Source organism: Drosophila melanogaster, chromosome 3R, assembly GCF_000001215.4.
Source record: "Drosophila melanogaster chromosome 3R".
NCBI classification, from domain to species: Eukaryota; Metazoa; Arthropoda; class Insecta; order Diptera; family Drosophilidae; genus Drosophila; species Drosophila melanogaster.
The window spans coordinates 29220036-29240405 of NT_033777.3; the positions used below are offsets into that span (position 1 = coordinate 29220036).

At 47.9% G+C, this 20370-nt stretch overlaps 6 protein-coding genes and 1 pseudogene across 10 annotated transcripts; 3 read left to right on the plus strand and 4 right to left on the minus strand.

Annotated features, from left to right (window-relative positions):
- The first annotated feature begins 136 nt into the window (after positions 1-136).
- eEF1gamma (eukaryotic translation elongation factor 1 gamma) lies at positions 137-2074 on the plus strand. 3 transcript variants are annotated; one of them, NM_001202379.2, is made up of 4 exons: positions 137-169; positions 235-273; positions 395-544; positions 608-2074. In NM_001202379.2, the coding sequence occupies exons 2-4, from the start codon at positions 262-264 to the stop codon at positions 1739-1741; spliced, it is 1296 nt and encodes a 431-aa protein (NP_001189308.1). In that variant the 5' UTR covers positions 137-169; positions 235-261; the 3' UTR covers positions 1742-2074. The 3 variants fall into 3 exon arrangements, with proteins under 3 accessions (NP_001189308.1, NP_733280.1, NP_652000.1); NM_170401.3 differs by having other exon boundaries at positions 137-165; NM_143743.3 differs by lacking the exon at positions 137-169 and having other exon boundaries at positions 229-273.
- A 107-nt stretch (positions 2075-2181) lies between these two features.
- Cisd2 (CDGSH iron sulfur domain 2) lies at positions 2182-3393 on the minus strand. The gene is made up of 3 exons (NM_143427.4): positions 3208-3393; positions 2511-2734; positions 2182-2446 (listed from the first exon to the last, which is right to left on the minus strand). Exons 1-3 carry the CDS (start codon positions 3302-3304, stop codon positions 2366-2368), a joined length of 402 nt encoding a protein of 133 aa, NP_651684.1. The 5' UTR covers positions 3305-3393; the 3' UTR covers positions 2182-2365.
- A 56-nt stretch (positions 3394-3449) lies between these two features.
- Brd8 (Bromodomain containing 8) lies at positions 3450-6241 on the plus strand. Its single transcript, NM_143428.4, has one exon. It carries the CDS (start codon positions 3535-3537, stop codon positions 6151-6153), a length of 2619 nt encoding a protein of 872 aa, NP_651685.2. The 5' UTR covers positions 3450-3534; the 3' UTR covers positions 6154-6241.
- CG14507 (uncharacterized protein) lies at positions 6169-7690 on the minus strand. The gene is made up of 2 exons (NM_001104494.2): positions 7191-7690; positions 6169-6901 (listed from the first exon to the last, which is right to left on the minus strand). The coding sequence occupies exons 1-2, from the start codon at positions 7640-7642 to the stop codon at positions 6232-6234; spliced, it is 1122 nt and encodes a 373-aa protein (NP_001097964.1). The 5' UTR covers positions 7643-7690; the 3' UTR covers positions 6169-6231.
- A 1435-nt stretch (positions 7691-9125) lies between these two features.
- On the plus strand, positions 9126-15267 carry Usp1 (Ubiquitin specific protease 1). 3 transcript variants are annotated; one of them, NM_001276132.1, is made up of 6 exons: positions 9126-9313; positions 9474-9542; positions 10290-10775; positions 11046-12063; positions 12130-12772; positions 12828-15267. In NM_001276132.1, the coding sequence occupies exons 3-6, from the start codon at positions 10301-10303 to the stop codon at positions 13926-13928; spliced, it is 3237 nt and encodes a 1078-aa protein (NP_001263061.1). In that variant the 5' UTR covers positions 9126-9313; positions 9474-9542; positions 10290-10300; the 3' UTR covers positions 13929-15267. The 3 variants fall into 3 exon arrangements, with proteins under 3 accessions (NP_001263061.1, NP_733282.1, NP_651687.3); NM_170403.3 differs by having other exon boundaries at positions 12828-15127; NM_143430.4 differs by having other exon boundaries at positions 9126-9542; positions 12828-15127.
- A 19-nt stretch (positions 15268-15286) lies between these two features.
- CG11951 (uncharacterized protein) lies at positions 15287-18688 on the minus strand (the record flags this gene model as incomplete). The annotated part of the gene is given in 6 exon segments (NM_001363926.2): positions 15287-15557; positions 15624-16144; positions 16195-17348; positions 17412-17567; positions 17630-18125; positions 18561-18688. Coding segments are annotated over 5 exon segments (2524 nt in total). The 5' UTR covers positions 18094-18125; positions 18561-18688.
- Positions 18689-18794: 106 nt separating this feature from the next.
- Positions 18795-20273, minus strand: CR31427 (annotated as a pseudogene).
- Between the last annotated feature and the right edge of the window lie 97 nt (positions 20274-20370).

Below are 20370 nucleotides of genomic sequence, written 5' to 3' on the forward strand. Positions count from 1 at the left end.
TAAATATACCAAAAACGATAATGATTTATGTTTTTAGGTATAATTTAACATCGAGGTCGAATAGAAATCATCGATGACCAAAATGGCCTAGGAAATATCGATATATCGCCGTAACCATGATGACTCCTGCAGCCCTGTTTCCGTCCCTTCTCTTCTTCGTTTCCGGTGAGTGCGTGTGCTCCGCGTTTTTTCGCTGAATTTGCCACTATATCGTATTTAATACTGTATTTGCAGGCAGACGATTTAAACGGCGAATCCACCATGGTGAAAGGAGTACGTACGCACAAGGGCAGTGAGGATTTTCCAATCCGTGGCTTCGAGCCATGTGAATTTGCGAATTTCCAGATGCCGGTTAGCTGCCACGATATCACAACTAATCCACCCATATTTGCAGACTCTGTACACTTACCCCGAGAACTTCCGGGCCTACAAGGCGCTCATCGCAGCCCAGTACTCCGGAGCCCAGGTGAAAGTGGCCGACAACTTCAAGTTCGGCGAGACCAACAAGTCGGCTGAGTTCCTCAAGAAGTTCCCCGGTGGCAAGGTGAGTCCGCTTTTTTTGTGGGTGTGGCTAGTGCCAGGTCATCAACACGATATGTGCCCGTAGGTGCCCGCCTTTGAGACCGCCGAAGGACAGTACTTGAGCGAGTCCAATGCCATCGCCTACCTGCTGGCCAACGAGCAGCTGCGCGGCGGAAAGTGCCCCTTCGTGCAGGCCCAGGTCCAGCAGTGGATCTCCTTCGCCGACAACGAGATTGTGCCTGCCTCCTGTGCCTGGGTCTTCCCCCTGCTGGGCATTCTGCCGCAGCAGAAGAACAGCACTGCCAAGCAAGAGGCCGAGGCTGTGCTGCAGCAGCTCAACCAGAAGCTGCAGGACGCCACCTTCCTGGCCGGCGAGAGGATCACATTGGCCGACATTGTGGTCTTCAGCAGTCTGCTCCACCTGTACGAGTACGTCCTGGAGCCCAGTGTGCGCAGTGCCTTCGGCAACGTGAACCGCTGGTTCGTCACCATCCTCAACCAGAAGCAGGTCCAGGCCGTCGTCAAGGACTACAAGCTGTGCGAGAAGGCCCTGGTCTTCGACCCCAAGAAGTACGCCGAGTTCCAGGCCAAGACCGGAGCCGCCAAGCCCCAGCAGCAGGCTCAGCAGCAGAAGCAGGAGAAGAAGCCCAAGGAAAAGAAGGAGGCGCCCAAGAAGGCTGCCGAGCCCGCCGAGGAGTTGGACGCCGCCGATGAGGCCCTGGCCGCCGAGCCCAAGTCCAAGGACCCCTTCGATGCGCTGCCCAAGGGCACCTTCAACTTCGATGACTTCAAGCGCGTGTACTCCAACGAGGACGAGGCCAAGTCCATTCCCTACTTCTTCGATAAGTTCGATGCCGAGAACTACTCGATCTGGTTTGGCGAGTACAAATACAACGAGGAGCTGTCCAAGGTGTTCATGTCGTGCAATCTCATCACCGGCATGTTCCAGCGTCTGGACAAGATGCGCAAGGCGGCCTTCGCCTCCGTTTGCCTGTTCGGCGAGGACGGCAACAGCACCATCTCCGGTATCTGGGTGTGGCGCGGACAGGATCTGGCCTTCACGCTCTCCCCCGACTGGCAGATCGACTACGAGGTCTACGACTGGAAGAAGCTCGACGCCAAGAGCGAGGAGACCAAGAAGCTGGTCACCCAGTACTTCTCCTGGTCCGGCACCGACAAGGACGGTCGCAAGTTCAACCAGGGCAAGATCTTCAAGTAATCATCTCTGCCTAGCCCAGCTCCGCTCAAAGCAGCAGCCGCCCTCATTTAGACCAACAACAACAACAGCAGCAGTAACAATAAAGTTTGAGATTTAAAATGCAGGAAGAGCACAATGCCCATTTCTTAAGTTCCAACTGATAAGTACACTAAAGATATCCAATATCTGTCGTGCTGCCTCCCACGTTTGGCGGAATCGTGTGTCTCGCCTCCTGCATTTTGTACTGGAGAATTTGTTTGTAACCGCCTAAGCATAACACAGCATGATATTGTCAACGGAACAGCCGCCTGCAGTCAGAAAATATTTATAAAAAATAAAAGGTTTTCTATTAATAACAGCACGGTTTTCTCTCACACGTGTGTGTATGTGTGTGTGTGGTTTATTTGGTTGTTGGTAAAGGTTAGGTCTGGCATTTATTAGTAATTAGAATTAAGCATATCGATTTGAATTTATGTTTGGGCAATTTTATTGGCTCCTTTTAACTTAATCCATCAATATCATCAATTATTGCTTACAATTACAAGGGTTCAAACAGCTTCGGCCACTACTATTGGTTTTAAAAGCAAACTGGAGCTCAGCGAGAGGAAATGCTAGAACGTTTGTGTATCGATGCACCGCCGCAATCTACTTCTTGATGACAATTGGTCCGACGTTGTCTCCAGTCTGCTTGTTGTGCTCGCCATGACTGCCATCGCAGTAGGGCCACTGCGAATAGAGGATTCAATTGAAAATTTTGTTCACAATATTTCAGAGGTTAGAATGCACTCACGTTCTTGGTCTTCCAGCAGCGACAGAAGGCCGCCTTCTCCGCAATATCCTCCACGTCGATCATGTCCACCACCTTGGGCTCGTTCTTGCGGATGTGGTTGTTGCAGCGTCCGCTGTTTTTGGCCGCGCAGCTGGCCCGTGCCGCCGGACAGTAGGCCAGGTAGGCGGTGTAGCCGAGTCCGGCCACCACCACGGTGGGTGGGATCAGGGCCAACCAATCCTTGACTGCAAACGAAACCAGGTTAATACGGAATGCAGTGCATTTTAAGCTTTATAACTAGATATTTTGGTCGATCAGCCGTAACCGGCACAAGGTCGTTCCCTACACACATATTGGGTTATAAACGCACCAAGATATGCGCATATATGTTTATAGGTATACCCATGTTGGTATGCCTGTATTATGCGTCTATCTAGTTGCCTATCTGCGAGACAAACTTGCTCCAATTATAAATTTCTTGGCGAGCTCAGCAGTTGTTGCATAATCGCTGCAACTTTTTTGCCTGGAAGTGCACACACTGCACTTCCAATTCCCGTTAGCAGCTCCGCAATATCACGCCACATTTGCACCTTAGTAGTCCATTTAGTTGGCCCCCCTAGATGCTGCGTCATTATCGTGGATTTGGGTTTATGTGGGGCGCCCTTTGAAGGCAAATCAAATTCCAATGGGCAAAACCACGCTCATTGCCCAAACTTACAGGAGAGCTTAAACCAGCCGCCGATGCTGTCGGGAACCGGCAGACTTGACAAGTAATTGGGCAGCGAGGACTTCACCAGATGTGATATGGGCTCCATTTCGAAACGCCTTTTTTATTTAACTGGCTATTAAATTCGGAAAACTTGTTTTTGTGTTGCTATCGGTTAGCGGTGCTAGCAAATCGATAAGCCAGTCCTATCGGTATCGCAGTGCTAGGGTCACACTGCATTTTCGACGATAGGCAGTATTACAGATTCGTGTGTAGTCATCGATAGCATTCTGTTTTGTTTACGAATTATTGATTGAAATCAATAAATTGCAGTTTAGAATGTCTGCCGGGGTACAAGAGCGCCTGCAACTGAGCCGCATGCCGCTGGACACGTGGTCGAAGCGGGAGCAGCTCATCCTGGCGTCGGCGGTCTCCTGCAGCGGCGACCAGAACTGGATCACGGTGAGCCGCACGCTGAAGACGATCTGCGGCAATGGCAGCAGTAACCGACCGGCGGACTGGTTCTCGCAGAAGAACTGTGCCATGCAGTACGGCAATCTGCTGGAGAGCGTGGAGGCCACCAAGCGCAAGAAGCGCAGCAGCGAAAGCAGTGCCGGCGTCTCCTCGCCGGCCACCGTGGAGACGCCCACAGAATTGCTGCTCCGTCGGCTCACGGAGGAGCGTCAGGCGGAGATCAAGGCGCAGATGCGTCAGGATCAGGAGACTTACCGACGCATCCAGCGGGAGATTGAGTCGCTGCAATCGGACGCGGTGACCGAGCAGGAGCTGCAGGACATGTGGCTGGAGATCGAGAAGGAGCAGGAGGCGCGCCGCATCGAGGAGATGAAGCTGGAGAATCGCATGCGGGAGCGCGAGCAGCGCAAGAAGGACCTGGCCAGCAACTGGCGAAACAGCAGTCTAGCCGTCAAGCGTTCCAACCAAGCTGCCGACACGACTTCCGTCGATATGGACGTGGAGGACATAAACACCAGTGGCAATGGCAAACAGCAGACGGGTCCTTCGCCTCTACTCACATCTCTCCTGAAATCGCCCACAGGCAATGCACCTGCAACGCCCACCCCAGGAGGAGCTGCACCAGCAGCCGGAGGAACTGGCAGCGTGGCCAGGGCTACGGCGCCAACCATCACCTCGCTGCTGACCAGCGGTCCAAGCTCAGCTGTTGCCAATCAGCCAGTCATCACCATGAAGAGCCCCACAGATGCGGCGTTTATGTCCCGACCTATTACCGGACCTCCGGCCAGTGAGGCTTCTACTACGCCCACACTCGAACGGAGTCCCTCGCAGGCGGCACCCACACTCTCCATGCTGCTAGAGAAGAACATGGCTGCGGCGAAGGCCAACGAAAGCGGAAGCTTGGTAAAGCCAGAGGGGTCAGGAAACCAGGAGCAGGGTGTAGACGAAGCCACTTCTTCTGCAGCTGGCACAGCAGACTCCGACGAGGCGGATCCCAACGAAGCGCAGCTGCTGGAAGTCTTCAAAAACATTGATCAAATAATAGATGACATCGACATTGATATGGCCAGTGTCATTGACGATGAGATTCTGAAAAATGTGGATGACGTCGTAGCCTCGCCATCAAACGATAAAGCCGAAGTTATTGACTTTGAGGACAAGCTGGACGCTTTGAAGCGGGAGCAAAGTAAAAGTTCCCCAGCCAGTGATAAACCAAAATCTGTGGAGCTAGTAATTGGATCCAGCGATGACTCCAACGACAATATACCCCTGGCTGCCGTGGCCTCCCAGGAGAGTAAGGATCGTGGTCAGTCCGGTGGTGAATCTACTAGGGGCACCGAGGACGCAGAGTCCGAGCCGTTGACCAGCGAGGTGGCGGTGGAGGAGATTGGTGAGACCATTACCATTATCAGCACTTCAAGTGAGGATACTGCAGGATCGCCACCCACGAAAATGGAGGAAGATGGGGCCACTGATTCCCTTCCGAAGAAGGAGGATGCCGCGGAAGACAAATCCGAACAGGAAAGTAGCTCCCAAGGACAAAATAAGGCAGGAGGAAGCACGGACGAGCCGGAACTAATAGATCACCAAGCCACTAGGGAAGCACAAAGCAAGTCAGGCAAGGACACAGCGGGAAAGCCAGTAACAATGCAAGAAAAGACGACCACTCAGTCCGCTCCGGTTCCTGTGGATCTGCACGACACAGACGAGGAGTCGTCTTCGTTGACGGACAGCAGCAAGCACGATGACCATCCAAGGAGTGCAAAAGCTAAGCCCCCGGCATTGAAGCTGGCTCTGGATGACTCCAAGTCGGAACTGGAGCTGAGTGGCACACCTCAGCCACCGTCGGCGCCAGCTCGAACGCCTTTGCTACGAAAACTGCCGCATCGGGATCGGTCCGAAAGTCCAATGGTGGACGATGACGCCACAACAGCCAGCGATCATTCCACTGCTAGGTCCACACGTCGCCGCTGCTCCTCCACGCCCGTTATCGACAGCATACCCAATTCTCCCGCCTCCAGCGAGCACACCGACGATCGGAGAGAAACGCGAGCCGCCTCCAAGAAGCTCTTCCTGTCCATTTATGCCATGTTGCTGGACAGCAAGCATGCGGCTCCCTTTAAGCGTCCCTTCCACGACGAGCACGCCCAGCGACATGCGGATCTATGCCTACGCCCCATGGATTTCCCCACCATCAAGCGGAACATCGACTCGGGATTCATTCGCAGCTTGAGCGAGCTGCACAGGGATGTCCTGCTCATGGCCCACAACGTTTTGGTGGCCTACAAACCACACACGGCTCAGCACAAAACGGCGCGTTTGTTCGTGCAGGACTGTCAGGCGATCAAAGAGTTCTCCCAATTGCCGGACGTGCAGGCAGGGATCACGGCCACGCCGGTGAGCAACACGGGAAGCTTGCGAGCGGATAAATCGAGCGGAAGCAAGGCCAGGAGCGGCTCCCGAAAGAGCCAAAGGCATCACTAGGCTCACTTAACTTTTCACACGTATTCATTTATGCATTTCATTTTGGAACTTACATGCTACATGCATTAACAATAAACATCAATCGAAGAATATTAGGTTCTGTAAGCGTCGAGATCTGGACGAGTGGCAAATGGAGCGTCGGTGTGGGCAGTAGTACCTCTTGAGGCACCTGGAAAGCCGCAGGTCGCATTGGCAGAGACGAGCGGCACAGGAGTCGGGGCCACCGAACTCGCCATGATCGACGGCGCACAGCGGCTTGCCGCGGTAGCACTTCCACACGTAGGGCACAAAGTATTCCAGATAGGAGATGCAGTTGCTCTGACCGTAGCACTTGTCGTGCACGCGACAACAGCGATCGATGCCATCGGCGGGCACTCCGTGGCCACCGAATCCGCAGTAGCAGCCGTAGCCCTTGTAGATCAGCGGATCACAGCCCGTGGAGCACTTGATCATGGAGTACAGCCGAGCAACGTCCCTCTTTCCGCGATCTCCCTCCGGCAAAAGCTCTTTTTCCCGGCTGCTGTCGTTGGTGAAGCTCCACTTCATGGAGTAACCGAAGGGATCGTTTACCCGCGCTATGTACACATTCTGAACATTCATCAGGTCCTCCATCTCAGCTGGTTTACTAGTTGTTTGTGTTATCACGCGTATGTCCGTCACCCGGCCATCGAAGTGGTGGTTCTGGAACTCCAGACGAATCTCGTCGTGGGGATACGAGTTCTGCCAGCTGATCGGCGGTCGAGTGTCCCTGTAAATCGACTTGGGGCGTAAACATTAATTTGTCTTGCGATGGATTAGATGTTTCGAAACATTTAGCTAACTAGCATATCTTAGAAGCAAAATAATAATTTAAAATAAAGTATTAATTAGAGAACAGCAGCTGTTTCTCTTTAATTAAGAACAGCAGCCAGAAATTCCATTTAAGTTAATGAACCAGAACAGAAAGACATTTATTTTGTAAGTAACTTTTGGTCAGTAACTTTTTCCAAATGCCAAATCTTTTTATATAGGTAATGTTCCAAGGAACTCCCACTCACCTATGATCCTGCTCCAGCGAGGCTACTGGTGGCTTCAGCTCCCCCGTCCAGCCATCCAGACCCATCTGCTGCCAATCCTGTTGCGGCGATACCATGAGACTGGTCTTCACGCTCGTTTCCGGCGGAATGGTACTGGGTGAATCGATGGCCGTGGCCGACTGGCTGATATTGGGGAAGATTGGTTCCGCGAAATCGGATCGCTGCATTGTTAGCAGCTCGAAGTCGTCGCCACCGCCGTTCGATTTGCTAGGCATTTTGAAGACAAAGGAGGGATTCGCACTGCGCATGCTCGCCCCGTACATTTCCGGTATTATGTGATTCAGCAGCTCCGTGTCGTTGGTGACGCCTCTGAAGGCGCTCCTAATGTCTTCGATTACCGTGACATTTGCCGCACCGCTCGCCTGTCCATTGAGCCGCACAGCGGCCACTACTAGCCCCATTATCCACAACATGTTCGCATCCAGGAACTCAAGCTGACCACCACTCTGCGCCGAACTGCTCGCCTCGAGCGGCTATCGAAAATTGAAGCTGGCTCGGCTGGGGGAAATGCGGTAGTGGCTCGTTTGCAGTTGGTAGCTCGTTGCTAGTTGGTCAACAGCAGCGAGCCAAGTACACCGGCATAAATGGCTCAAAAGCGTGTTAATAGCAAATAGCAAAGTAGCAGCTGAAAACGAACAGTGAGAGCAGAAAGAAACAATAATAACAATGACCGGGCAATACTTTTTTGGCAGATTTGGTGCAACTACACACAGAATTTCTAACATTCATATTAGAAAATATGTATAATAGAATAGTATTAAATAAATGATTAAAAACGAAAACTCGAAAGCCAAGTGATGGACAACATTTTTACACTATTTAAGGAACTTTATTAAGTTGTTAGGAAACTTAATTGAAAAATCTTCAAAAATACTTGGACTTAAATGATTCTCTCTGTGTAGGCTATAAAAATAAGCCCGTGAAGTTGGCCAGGGGCTGGTGGGTGGCCAAAACGGTGGCACAAATTTGAAGCCACTTTATGGTGACTATTCACTTGGGCAAAACTTTAAGTTTGAGAGTTAAGGCGAAGGTCGGGCCCTAGAAGCCATTGAATCCGCTGCAGTCGTAACCAGTTCACGGTCAATTTTTAGTGGGCCTTAATTGTAACAATTTGCGACTGCGTGACTGGTCTGCTTTCCCAGCTGCAAATTTGTGTGTGCAAACCACACAGACAACGGAGATAAAATATATCCACTCGTGTGCATGGAGATTATATGGTCATTCAAGTAGCTAAGCCAACTTTGTTTAACCACTGCCGACTGGCCATTGCACAGCGGTAATTTATAGAGTGCGCCCCCTTTTGTTACGTCGCCCCATTCGGTGGTTTTTGGTGGTTCAGTGGTCCAGTGCCTCAGTGGTTCAGTGCCTCAGTTCGCGTGAAAGGAAAAGCCAAAGCAAACAACTCAATTGCACTTGCAGGCACACTTAGTTGATATTAATACGGCATTGTGGGTGAAGTTAGGTACTCTAATCGCTGGCCCACACAACTGCTCATTCATATTTATGAGCTAATTATCACTTTGCTGCTCTTGATAGACGCGTATATTATTTAGATAATGTTTCTGGCGCCCAATGTGGGGCCACACCTCTTTCACTTTCATTGACACTTAATGTAAATCATTAACAAGTTTCTTCCTCAAAATTTATGTTAAAGTTAATACATTTTAAAAATAATTTATTAAGAAAGTTCTTTCATTCACAAATTTTTTCCGGTTCATTCGAAATTGTTACTAGTTTGATTAACTCCTAAATAAAAAATTGTAGTGTTTGAATTTCGCTATTTTTGCGCTTTTGTTATCGCTATAAAATACGATCGGAAAACCAATCGATTGAGACTATTCGACTTTCGGCCACCATCGATAGTCGGGATAGCGATACCAGCGCTGGCACGACAGGCATCGATTATTTCTCTTGCATCCCTAGTCGTCCGCTCCAATATAATAATTTCACTAGGCAACCTTAATGTAATAAGCGACGTAAAACCGGGACTAAATAGCTCCAGAGCGAATGCTTATTGGCTACCAGCGAGTTTGGCCGTCGTGCGTGCGATAGAATCCGATAAATGGCCGCAAACCGGGCAGCTGGTAGTGCAAAAAAAAGTGAAAAGTGCTGTTAACACAGCGAGTAGCGTGTGCATGTGTGAGTGCGTGCGGTTGTGCGTATGTGTGTGCGTGCGTGTCTTACGTTGCAAACAAAATTTCTTTACTTTTCAATCGGTTTTTTGCACTCGATCGGCGGCTGAAGCGGCGTTCTATAACTTTTTCTCCGATCCGCATAGCGCAGCATTGCCCACAAATGTTGCTCCCCCAATATGTGAGTGTTTTTTCCCAGCTCGCGAGTTCTAGAAACCAGCAAAACCCAATTAGGCATCTTTAACCCATAGCCGTGCATAAATTATCGGTCATAATCATAACTGTTTACCTAGTGCGATTTGGGCCCCCGATTTCCAGACCTTTTCGAATTGTGGTGACCTTCAGCCGAGCAGCAACAAAATCAATAGTAATATAGTTTACGTTGCATCCGCCAGTCACCCACCCAGCACCACCCCCTTTTCCGTTTTTACATAATTATGGCCAAGTTCACGGGTTCAGGTCTATATCAATTCAATTGGTTCTTGATTGGACGCCGCAACGAGCGTGGGATTATGGCACTATATACCTGGTTATAGTGCCTGCCTGACTGGATAGAACCAACGCATGTGATCCGGAAGAGGTGCACCCACCGGGGAGGAAAATCACCGAAACAGCTGACCGAGGATGAGTTCAAAAGCTTTGGGGGCAAGCTTTAAAAGTTATTAGCTGGAGAAGATGGCACAGATGTACTGATACTGATAGCACTGCTATATATATCCCCTTGAACTTCGGTATTTACCTGGCTACGATGAATCACACTGCTCGGGTGACCACATGTGTAGATTAGTAATTGATTATCAATCGCGGGCCCCTTATCGCTGGGAACCTGTTGTGATTGTGGCCAGTTGCCTGGCATTGCTCACATCGATTGTTTCTAGACCGCAGCGACATGTCCTGTAATAACGTCTTGTTCGTCCACTTCTTTCAGGATAATGAAAGATGCACGAATATGACGTAAATGAGCGCAAAGAGGAACCAGCCAGTCTTCCACCCACACAAAACGAGACCACTGAAATCAACAGCCAGCTACGACAGGATCAGCAAAATCAGGAACAGGAGAATCCCCTACGGCAGCAGGATAACAGCCACCCGCCTCAGGAAAATCCAATTAATCAGCAGGAGAAGGACACATTGCAAGTTTCCGTTCTTTATCCTCTGGTAGTCTGCGCGCAGCTGGCGGACAGTCAACTGGTTCTGACTGCGGACACGCCGAAGCTATCTCCAGTTAAAAAGCGTCAGCGGCGCGTTTATGTTGCGGACACCTTGCGCTGCTACAGTCTACGTTCCCGGCAAGAGCCCGCGACCAAGGACCCACTCGAAGGTGGCCTAAAGCAGCCGGACGTCGTTCCACCACCCCCGCCTGTCCAGGCGCCCTCTCCCACGCCCACAGAGTCCACAGAATACACACCTCCAGGTAGGATTAGGTGTGCCAGGCTCCACTGTAGCCGTTCTAGACACCTGCACATGTTACAAACAAACATTGTGATTAGCGTGACTATAAGATTGTATAATACCGCCGTGGTTACGTGTGTGCAGATAGCTCGTCTTGGTTATCACAAAAGTGATTAAAATAATCTTATTCTTTACACAAGACCACTTCCAATTCATTTTCATTCATTTTTCTTAGAACCTAATTAATGAAATATTACTTCGAAAATACTAATAATCCTGTTCCTTGTTACAGAACAATTTAAATCGGAGTTTTGGAACAGAATTGAAGAGGCTCAAGAGCCAAAGCCTGTTGGAAAGAAGCGACGAACCCCTGGAGGACTCAAAAGAACGCGGGGCAACAAGCTTCTAAAAGAGCTCGAGATCCAATCGCCGGAAACGGCGGCCGCTATTGCGGCAGCACAGGCGGAACTCAACGCCGCAGGAAAGTCGGGAGCAGCAGGAGCACGGTCCAGCCGCAAGAGGACCAACACGATGTCTCTATACGATCGGCGATTCCAGACGACCACCGAGGAGCGCCGCGTGGCTAACGGATACGGTGGCAATGCTGCGCGATCGGTCACTGGCTCCTCGTCAAACGAGATCGAGTCCCAGGAGCCGCAGAGTCATCAGTATTACGGTCCCAATGGCGGCAGCAATGCCGCGGGAGCAGGCGCAGGCTTGAACGGAAGTGCGGCGGCCCTGAACCATGCCCCTTCCATGGGCACACTGTGCAACATTGGCAACAGTTGCTACTTGAATTCTGTGGTTTACACCCTGCGCTTTGCCCCGCACTTTTTGCACAACCTACACCACCTGATACAGGACTTGAATGTTGTGCAGCAGACGATAGTTCGCCAACAAACGGCCAGGTCTGCGTCCCTCGGCAAAAATGTGAGTGCCGCTCAGTTGGAGCACGCCCGCAGCTGGAGCAGCAAGGATCTGGCCACCAGTACGGATCAGTACAGTGGCCAGAATGGCGGAGTTAATAGCGGAAACGGTGGTAGCGGCTCGAGCAAGTCGACTCATCAGTCGGTAACCGAAAAACTCCATGAACTGTATAACAACCTGCACGGCAACGAGATGGCAGACTCCACGGAGCCCTACCACGCGGACACGCTGCTGCACGCCATTCAGGACGTAAACGCCACCTTTGAAGGTAACCAGCAGCAGGACGCACACGAATTCCTAATGTGCGTGCTTAATTGCATCAGGGAAACGAATCAGTCTTTGATCAAGGCCATTGGCGAGTGTCCTGAGGTCATCGCAAATGGGTAAGTTGTACTGATAAGTTAGAATAAAAAGAAGAAGAAATGTACTAATTGCTTTTACGCATGCAGATACATAGCCAACCCGGATGAGGTCGACACCGGAGAGGGACAGGATCGCACTGATTCGACTGCGTCGCAGAACCTGAACGCTGGCAATGGATCGCTGGCAACTAGTCAAACAACCACGACCAAAACGTCGTTCTTCTCTCGCAAATCAAAAAGAAAAGACGAGGTCAAGCCATCCAAGTCGACGCGCGTTCAGTCGCCACTCAAGGAGAATAGTCCCACGGCGGGCGGGATAACCGGTGCGGGCACAGCCCATGCCACCGCCAACAGCCTGTTCTACCTGAACACAGTTGATCTCAGCGGCGCCAGCAGCACCAGCGGTAGTGCCAGTACGAGTGCCAGTGGCGTTGTTTCCACAAGTGCAGCGTTGCCCACACCCCCGCAGGCTACAAAATACTCCAGTGACGACGAGATGAATTCCGCCACCGTGCTGAAGGACAAAATGCGACTGGAGGAGCGAATACGGGAGCTCAATCTAAACTTCTTCAGCTCGGACTTCGAAGGCATTGTGGTGCTGACCACCAAGTGCCTCAGTTGCGAGACGATAACGCGGCAAAAGCAGGGCATGCTTGATATTTCTGTGCCGGTGCCGATCTCGGGGTACGACAATGCTGATCTCCAAGACAAACCGAGCACCTACATACAGGTTAGTGGATAGACAATAATTAACTACGATTTAACTAATTACCTTTTGTTCTTAGAATTCCTGCATTACGAAAGAGTATTTCCGCGGGGAGAATAAGTATAGTTGCAACCAGTGCACCGGCTACACCGAAGCCATCCGCTCCATCTCGTACGAGGTGCTGCCGCGGTTACTGGTCATTCAGCTGAATCGCTTCTCTGGCGGCATGGAGAAAGTGAGTACGTACGTGCCGACCACCTTCACTCTGCCCTGTTTCTGCGCCACCTGCTGTGAGCTGGGCGAGGGCAACAAGCTGCACGTTTACAAGCTGTACAGCGTGATCACGCATGTGGGAGCCACCCTGACGGTGGGCCACTACATCGCCTATACGTGCTTCTTGGATCTCGCCAGTGACTATGTCAACTGCCCTAAGGATCGCAGGAATACGATGACGAACTCGCAAACGATGGCTTCGCAAGCAGTGCCCTCCAATGAGAATGCTGCGCCAAACAATGGTAGCAGCTCCGTGGCCAGCACTCCAGTTATTGCAGCAGCTTCGGCATTGGCCTCATCGGGCAACATTTTGATGAAGAAGATGAAGTTCGGTCGCAGCAAGGCCTCCAGCAGTGGTGATATGAGCAAGAACGTTAAGCAGGTTAATGGGATAATCAGCAAGAACATCACCAATGGAATTGGCAAGCTGAGCATAAGCACCACCTGCCAAGGAGTCAACTGCTGTGCCATGAGGCTGTGTTGCACCCAGCAGACGAGCAGCAGCAACTCGACCAGTTGCAGTGATTTCAGCGAGGAGTCCCTGCAAAACGGAAGCAACAGCAATCTCAGCTTCGGAGGATCGGGCAGCACCTATCCCACGGGCTACGGAAGCACGGGTCGCGGTGGTGTCAGAGCCAACTACGCCCACGGAGGTCCTGATCCCATTTGGTATATGTGCGACGACGACAAGATCAAGGCGATGACCCAAAGGGAGTTCGAAGAGCTGCTATCGCCCACACGGAAGATCACAATAACGCCGTATTTGCTCTTTTACGCGCGATTCGATCTGCAGCCGCAGAAGGCGACGCCGCCGATGCCTGGATCATCCACAACGCCTCCGCCACCGTCGTCGGCACAGAGTTCGTGGTCGAATGAAAACGTGTCCAGCGGCTCGCACAAAATTTGAGGTTGCCCCAAATCGCAAAAGCCCAGTGGCAAGCGGGGAAAGTAAAAATTTATTGAAAAAGTGTACATCGGACATACTGATCGGATTGGAGATGTCTCTAGACTAGAATAATAAGCAAAAAATGAAGTCTGTTTGTTAAACAATGTAATCGTACTAAGCTCTATCGTTTATCTACATGCATAACTATTCATGAACCGACCAGTGGTTTGACTGAGTCCTCCCTTTTCCCATATCCAAAAATCATATAGTTTTTGTTTTTATTAGTAGCAATCAGTTCTGTTTGTTCAATCGATGCATTTGATTTTGGCATTCTATTATTGTATTCTAATCGTTATTAATTAAAAAACCGAAAGCGTCACATTGAAAACACGAATTTAAAACGTTGAGATTGTTTGCCCCGTTGAATGTAAGTGACATTCGCAGAACGTTTTCGATATACTCCTACATAAATTTTGAAGTGAAAGCAATGAAATTAACAAGTCTTTGATTCGAAATATTGCATGGCAGGTGGAGCGAGTGTTGTAATGATAGTAATTATTAATAATAGTAATGAATAATCTCCAATATTCTCATAGGACACACCTACCCAGTTGGCTTTGTGTCCGGCAGGCGATGGAATCTGTAATAATTACAGCATCAGTTATACTTATAGTGACTGGAATGGTTTATTGTAAACAATGAGCTATACCAACGCAAACACACAAATCTATATACGAAGTGTTGAATAGTTGTTAAACTCATGACACACCTCAAAAGTGAAGTGAGTGCAATGTAATATTGTAATTGATTGAATCGAAAGTGGCGGACAAACAGAAACAGATCAAGCGAACAACTGAGAATTGTTATGAAATGGATTGCATAGTTTATAGAAACGTTTTCATGTAACAAGCTGCAACAGAACTTCATTCACTCACAAATCACACACGTTTGTAATGTAATATTGATAAATAAATGTAATAAAATTATAATATATCTGTAATAATTGTAACAGCACACTACTTACGCAATAATTTTAGTTTAGTCGTTTAGCCTTAGTTTCTCTCTCCATGCATTACATGACTCTAGTTTAGTTCAGTTCTATTTTTTTCCAAGAGCGCTGCTATAGTGATATTAACATTTACAGAGCAAAGATTTGTGTACATTGTAATTTGTAAAGTTTACATATAACAATTGAAAATAAATTTAACACTGATCAACATAAGCATGCGATTCGACAGTTTAAAGTGACACATAAATTGAGGACCGCTCGATTCCAATTACATTTATGTTTATTATTGATTAGCATTATAGAACATGCTTAACTAAATATACGAAATATACAACATACATATAATCATGGAAGTTGGGATTTACTTTTTCGAGTAAATGATATTTATTCAGCAACCTAGTAGTTAGTTGATTCAAAAATGTTTACTGATGGCTCGAGTGAACCTCTCATAGTTTCGCTCCTTCCACTGCACATTGATGAGCATTGTCTCCAAACTTTGACTGATGGTCTGTTCTATATCCTTGAGCTGATCCTTGGAACTGGCCATGAAGTTCATAAACTCATCATAGTCCCTTTGTGTAAAGATTTGTTCGGAAAGTGGCGGCAGAAGTTCAGACATAGATTCTGACTGAGGATGGTAGCTAGAAGGTTGTGTTAGCACAATTATTGTGTTATACTGCAAGAATCAATCTAATTTATATACTCACAACTTGGAAATGGAGTCCACGTTATCCATCAAGTACTTCTTGGCCAAAAGGAACCCTACTTCCGAATCGGCAATCGCCTGAAAGACAGAAGTTGAATCCTGCTTCCGAATGTCCCCCATTCCGTCAAAGTTCCTTTCCAAATATCTCTGCAGCACCCAGACCTCCTGCGAACAACCCAGGGAATCCAGAATGATTTGCTTTTCGGTGGCCACATTAGCCTTCTGGTACCGAGTCCACAGGAAATCCCAATCCTCGTCACAGCCATGTTTGATCGCCGTGCAGTACACAACGCCCCGAATGCCCAGCGGCACTGGGTTAACCTCGTCAGGATTAGCCTCTGATCGCCAGCTACGGTAGAAGCTCAAGGCCTGGGTAACGCAATCGGAAACCTCGAACGAGCATGCCCAGTCCGCCACTATCGCCTTCAAAATGGTCTTGTCCTGCTGTTCTTCGGAGGCGACTGTATCGTTGATGCCATTCAGGTGCTCATATATCGGAGTGATAAGCCTCCTTGTAAAGTTCTGTGGATAAGAAACTGTAGTTGAAGGAAATAACCTCTGGCCAAAGTTACCTTGAAAAACCTAAAGTTCGGCGTCTGTCGAAGAATGCCACTAACGAACTGCAGATTGTCGAAGGCCGATTTCCAGGGAAGAAGCTCCCGTTCCCTCTCCAGATAGCTGATCACCTGCAGAGCGATCTCGTAGTCCTGCTCCCCTGTCCAAGCGAAGTACAGGACATCGTCTATGAGCTGGGCCCTGTTGACCACATGGATGGAATGATAATCCTCGCTGTTCAAAGTCTCAATCAGAAGTTTCCAGTTCTGGGCATCGTAGTTGACCTTATACGGCGCCGAAAGTTGGTTGTTAAAGATTACCCACTGATCGGGTCCTGGCAGATCGTGAATGGTCTTGGGAACACTTTCCAGAACCAGTCTTATGGGCAGCTTGGGTAAGAGATTCCCAAAGATTGTCCTGCTCGGCGTTCTTATAAGTGTATTTCTCCAGATATGACTTAAGTCCTGTTCGGAACGCTTCCTCGCCCAGGAACAAGTGCATCATGCGAATCACCGACGATCCCTTCTGGTAAGAGATTTCGTCAAAGCTCTCAGAAATCTGCGAAGTCATTTCAATGGGTCTCGAAATCGGATGACTACTCTCCAGAGAGTCCTTTCGGAAAATGGTAAGAAGGTTGGACATTGATTCCAATTGAAGGGTACGCCACTGTGGATGGATGTCCTCCACACACAAACTGGCCACATAAGTGGCAAATCCCTCGTTCAGCCAAAGGTCCGTCCACCACTTCATCGTGACCAGGTTGCCAAACCACTGGTGGGCCAACTCATGAGCCACTATATTCGCAGTCTCTTGCTTGGCCTCCTGCGAGGAGTACTCCGGGGAATACAGAAGGGTGCTCTCCGCAAAGGTAACCAGACCCCAGTTCTCCATGGCACCCGCACTAAAATCCGGCACAGCGATCTGATCCACCTTGGGAAGCGGAAACTTGATGCCGAATAACTCCTCGTAGTATTTGAGTACTTTGGGTCCAAGCTCCGCGGCATAATCACACTGATCGATCGCATTTGGCCTGGCCCAGGTGCGAAAAAGAGTTCCATTGGGTAAAGTAGATGGTTTGTGGGAGAAATCATTTAGGGAATAGGCAACCAGATAGGTGGACATCGGCAATGATTCCTCGAACGAGGTCCATACATAATCCGGAATGGATTCACTGCAAAAAAGATAAAAATTTGTTGTTTAACTCTTATTGAACCAATTTTGAAATCCAATTTACTGTGGCCTTGTTTCATTCACGGGCATGTTGCTGAGACCGGTGTACTTCTTGTGATAACCCAAGGTGATGGCAAAGGATGCCTTGTAGCCAGGTTCATCGAAGCAGGGAAATGCCAGTCGAGCCGCAGCTGGCTCAAACTGAGTAACGGAGATCCATCTAAAAAAGGATTGAATGAATTTAAAAGATTGTGTCTAACATCATTTAAAACCATTCCACACCTCGTTTCATTGGCCACTGTATTGACATAGGAACTTCGGTAGTAGCCCGCCAGTTGATCTTGTAACTTGGCCGAAAAGGGCAAACTCAGCTCATAAAATTGTCCAGCCAATAGCTCCTTACACGTGTTGAGAATGTAGAAGTCGTGTGTGGGATTCACTGCCGTAGACGTTATGCAGTTCTCCGTTGTCTCTTCTCCGCCAATTTGGCTGAGAGTGATTTCCGTATCATCGATGGTCAGATCCTTTGAGTGCAAAGTTATATTGTGTGTGTTTTGCAAAACTTCTATTTGAATTTTCACAGTTCCGTTGAAGTGAAAATCGTCCGGATTTTCCAATTGTGTCAGGATGCGAACATCGTAACTTTGTGGTCGAAGAGCCGTTGGCAAGCGAAAATGGTCATAGGTGCTACCTTCCCCCGCAAAACTTAATCCAAGTGCAGCCAGTATCAGGAAAACGCACTTCATCGTCAAGTTTTAAAATGATGTTGTGAACAAAACTAAGAAAGTAATAAATATTATGTATACGCCACTTAAGCCCATAACACACTTAGCATAAGTCTAAAGTAAAGAATAATTCACTCAAACTAGTTTTTCCTATTGGTGTTTTTGGGTTTCCAAAACATAGCAGCTATACATATTTAGAACGAGGTCGATAACCTCAAGCATTTCTTATCATTTTGTCCGAAATTATCATGCCAATATAAAAACTTTCAACCAAATGTTAATTAGCTTCAGTTGTGATTTAATCGTTGCCATGTTACTGCTTGTGTTATTTTTTTTTTTCAATAATTACATCAATTGTTGAATGAATCATTTGATAACAAAAACTGCACTTCATATGAAATGTTTATAACAAGTAAGTAAGCAATACACTTCAGTTACTTAATGTACAAAATAACCAGGTTTTATAGAAGTAGCTTGTAGTTTCCCACCTCTATTTTTAGTAATCAATTAGTTCTGTGATGGTTTTTCCTTTTCTGTGGCAATAACTAAACTAGTTTCAGCTGCAATACGGGTTTCCACATACACATCTAATCACAACGGAGAGCCAACAGCGAATGCCGCAAAATCGTCGATTCGATCAAATAAAAAGAATTCCGAGCACGTTGGTTCGCGAGAGGTGAACAACAAGTAGAGATTACCCGAGAGATCAGAGAATATTCATTATTTTTTACAATTTCCTATTTATTAAGCATTATAAGAGGTATTTAATTTGCGGTTTAGTTGTTTACTAACTGTAGAAAGTCTACAGGAAATGTTTGATTGTCCGGGTCAACTTATCATAGTTTCGCTCCTGCCACTGCACATTGGTCAGTATTATCTCCAAAGGAACTCCTGGGAATCGGCCAAAAATAGCTTGAACTCATAGTAGTCCTTCCGGGTATAAATCTGCCTTTGAAAGGGTTCCAGAAGTAGAGGGATGCTTTTCATTAGCTGATTATAGCTCAAAGAAAAATATTGAATGTATAGATATCAAACTCAAACCTCCTTTTACTTACTAATCACTTATAGACCCAATGTTGTTGTTGTGGAACCCGACCTCCGTTTTGGCCACCGCCTGGAAGGCCCACTTCGAATCCCCCTTGCGAATACCTTCCTTGGCATCATTCACGGAATAGGCGACCAGGTAGGTGGAGATTGGCAACGACTCCTGGAACTCGGTCCATACGTAATCGGGAAGGAAATCACTGAAAGATGGCGAATATTATATTAAAGAATACGTAAAGTATAGAGTAAAATTTACTCTTTGCCGGTATGCTTCACGGGCATATTGCTAAGTCCGGTGAACATACAAGGATTAAATATCTGTTTTCTTCTTCGAGTAATCGCCAGTCCACACCTGGTCTCATTGGCCACAGGATCCACGTAGGAGCTGCGGTAGTATCCCCGCAATCGGTCTGACAATGTGGACGAAAATAGCAAACTGAGCTCATAGACTTGGCCAGCCAAAAGTTGTCTGCAGGTGCGAAGGATATAGAAGTCGTGTTCGGGATTTACCTCTGTGGAGGACACGCAGTTATTCTTTAGATCCTCTCCGGTAATTTGGCGAAGAGTGGTTGCCGTCTCATCGATCGTCAGTTCCTTCGAATGCAAAGTTATGTTGTTGGTGTTTTCCAAGACTTGGATTTGGATTTTCACACTTCCGTTAAAACTAAAATCATCAGCATATTCCAGCTGGGTTAGCACGTGCAGGTCATACTTGATAGGTCGAAGTGCCGTCGGCAGGCGATAATGATTGTAGGTCGAATTGGGTGTGGCTAATCCTAAGCCAAGGGTTATTACAAATAACACAAGCCACTTCATACTGGGTTCTGCAAAAAGTGAATCCCGCACTTGAATTAGTTAACTCCTGAAAGAGGCTCTGGTATAAGTAAATCTCCACTTTCGCATTTGCATCTTTTTAAGTTTTTTTTCCGTGCTGCGTTTATTATTATTTGTTACAAAACCGGAAGAAATTGTCCATCAAAACTACTTCCATTCATAATTGCATAACTTAATAAACGAATCGTTTTCCTAGTTTTAACATCAAAACTGTTTTAAAAATGATCTAACCAATGTCTTTGTGATTTAATCGCTGACTTTTGTTTCCCAAAACTACGATTTAATCTAGGAGTACTCCGAGAATACTTGATAGTACATCTGAACACAGCGGAATCCACAGATCGAATGATGCTAATCTTAAAAAATTTGGTAACAATTTCTGAGCTACTACTGAGCTACTGAGTACTACTCAAATAGAGA

Excerpts from the sequence above, each read along its gene's own strand:
- eEF1gamma (NM_001202379.2), top strand. Across the intron at positions 545-607 it reads AGAAGTTCCCCGGTGGCAAG|GTGCCCGCCTTTGAGACCGC; the intron begins GTGAGTCCGCTT and ends ATGTGCCCGTAG.
- Cisd2 (NM_143427.4), bottom strand. The coding sequence starts at position 3,304 with ATGGAGCCCATATCACATCTGGTGAAGTCCTCGCTGCCCAATTACTTG. Across the intron at positions 2,735-3,207 it reads CGGCTGGTTTAAGCTCTCCT|TCAAGGATTGGTTGGCCCTG; the intron begins GTAAGTTTGGGC and ends TTTCGTTTGCAG. Across the intron at positions 2,447-2,510 it reads GCTGCTGGAAGACCAAGAAC|TGGCCCTACTGCGATGGCAG; the intron begins GTGAGTGCATTC and ends CTCTATTCGCAG.
- Brd8 (NM_143428.4), top strand. The coding sequence starts at position 3,535 with ATGTCTGCCGGGGTACAAGAGCGCCTGCAACTGAGCCGCATGCCGCTG.
- CG14507 (NM_001104494.2), bottom strand. The coding sequence starts at position 7,642 with ATGTTGTGGATAATGGGGCTAGTAGTGGCCGCTGTGCGGCTCAATGGA. Across the intron at positions 6,902-7,190 it reads TCGCTGGAGCAGGATCATAG|GGACACTCGACCGCCGATCA; the intron begins GTGAGTGGGAGT and ends GTCGATTTACAG.
- Usp1 (NM_001276132.1), top strand. The coding sequence starts at position 10,301 with ATGCACGAATATGACGTAAATGAGCGCAAAGAGGAACCAGCCAGTCTT. Across the intron at positions 10,776-11,045 it reads CACAGAATACACACCTCCAG|AACAATTTAAATCGGAGTTT; the intron begins GTAGGATTAGGT and ends TCCTTGTTACAG. Across the intron at positions 12,773-12,827 it reads AACCGAGCACCTACATACAG|AATTCCTGCATTACGAAAGA; the intron begins GTTAGTGGATAG and ends TTTTGTTCTTAG.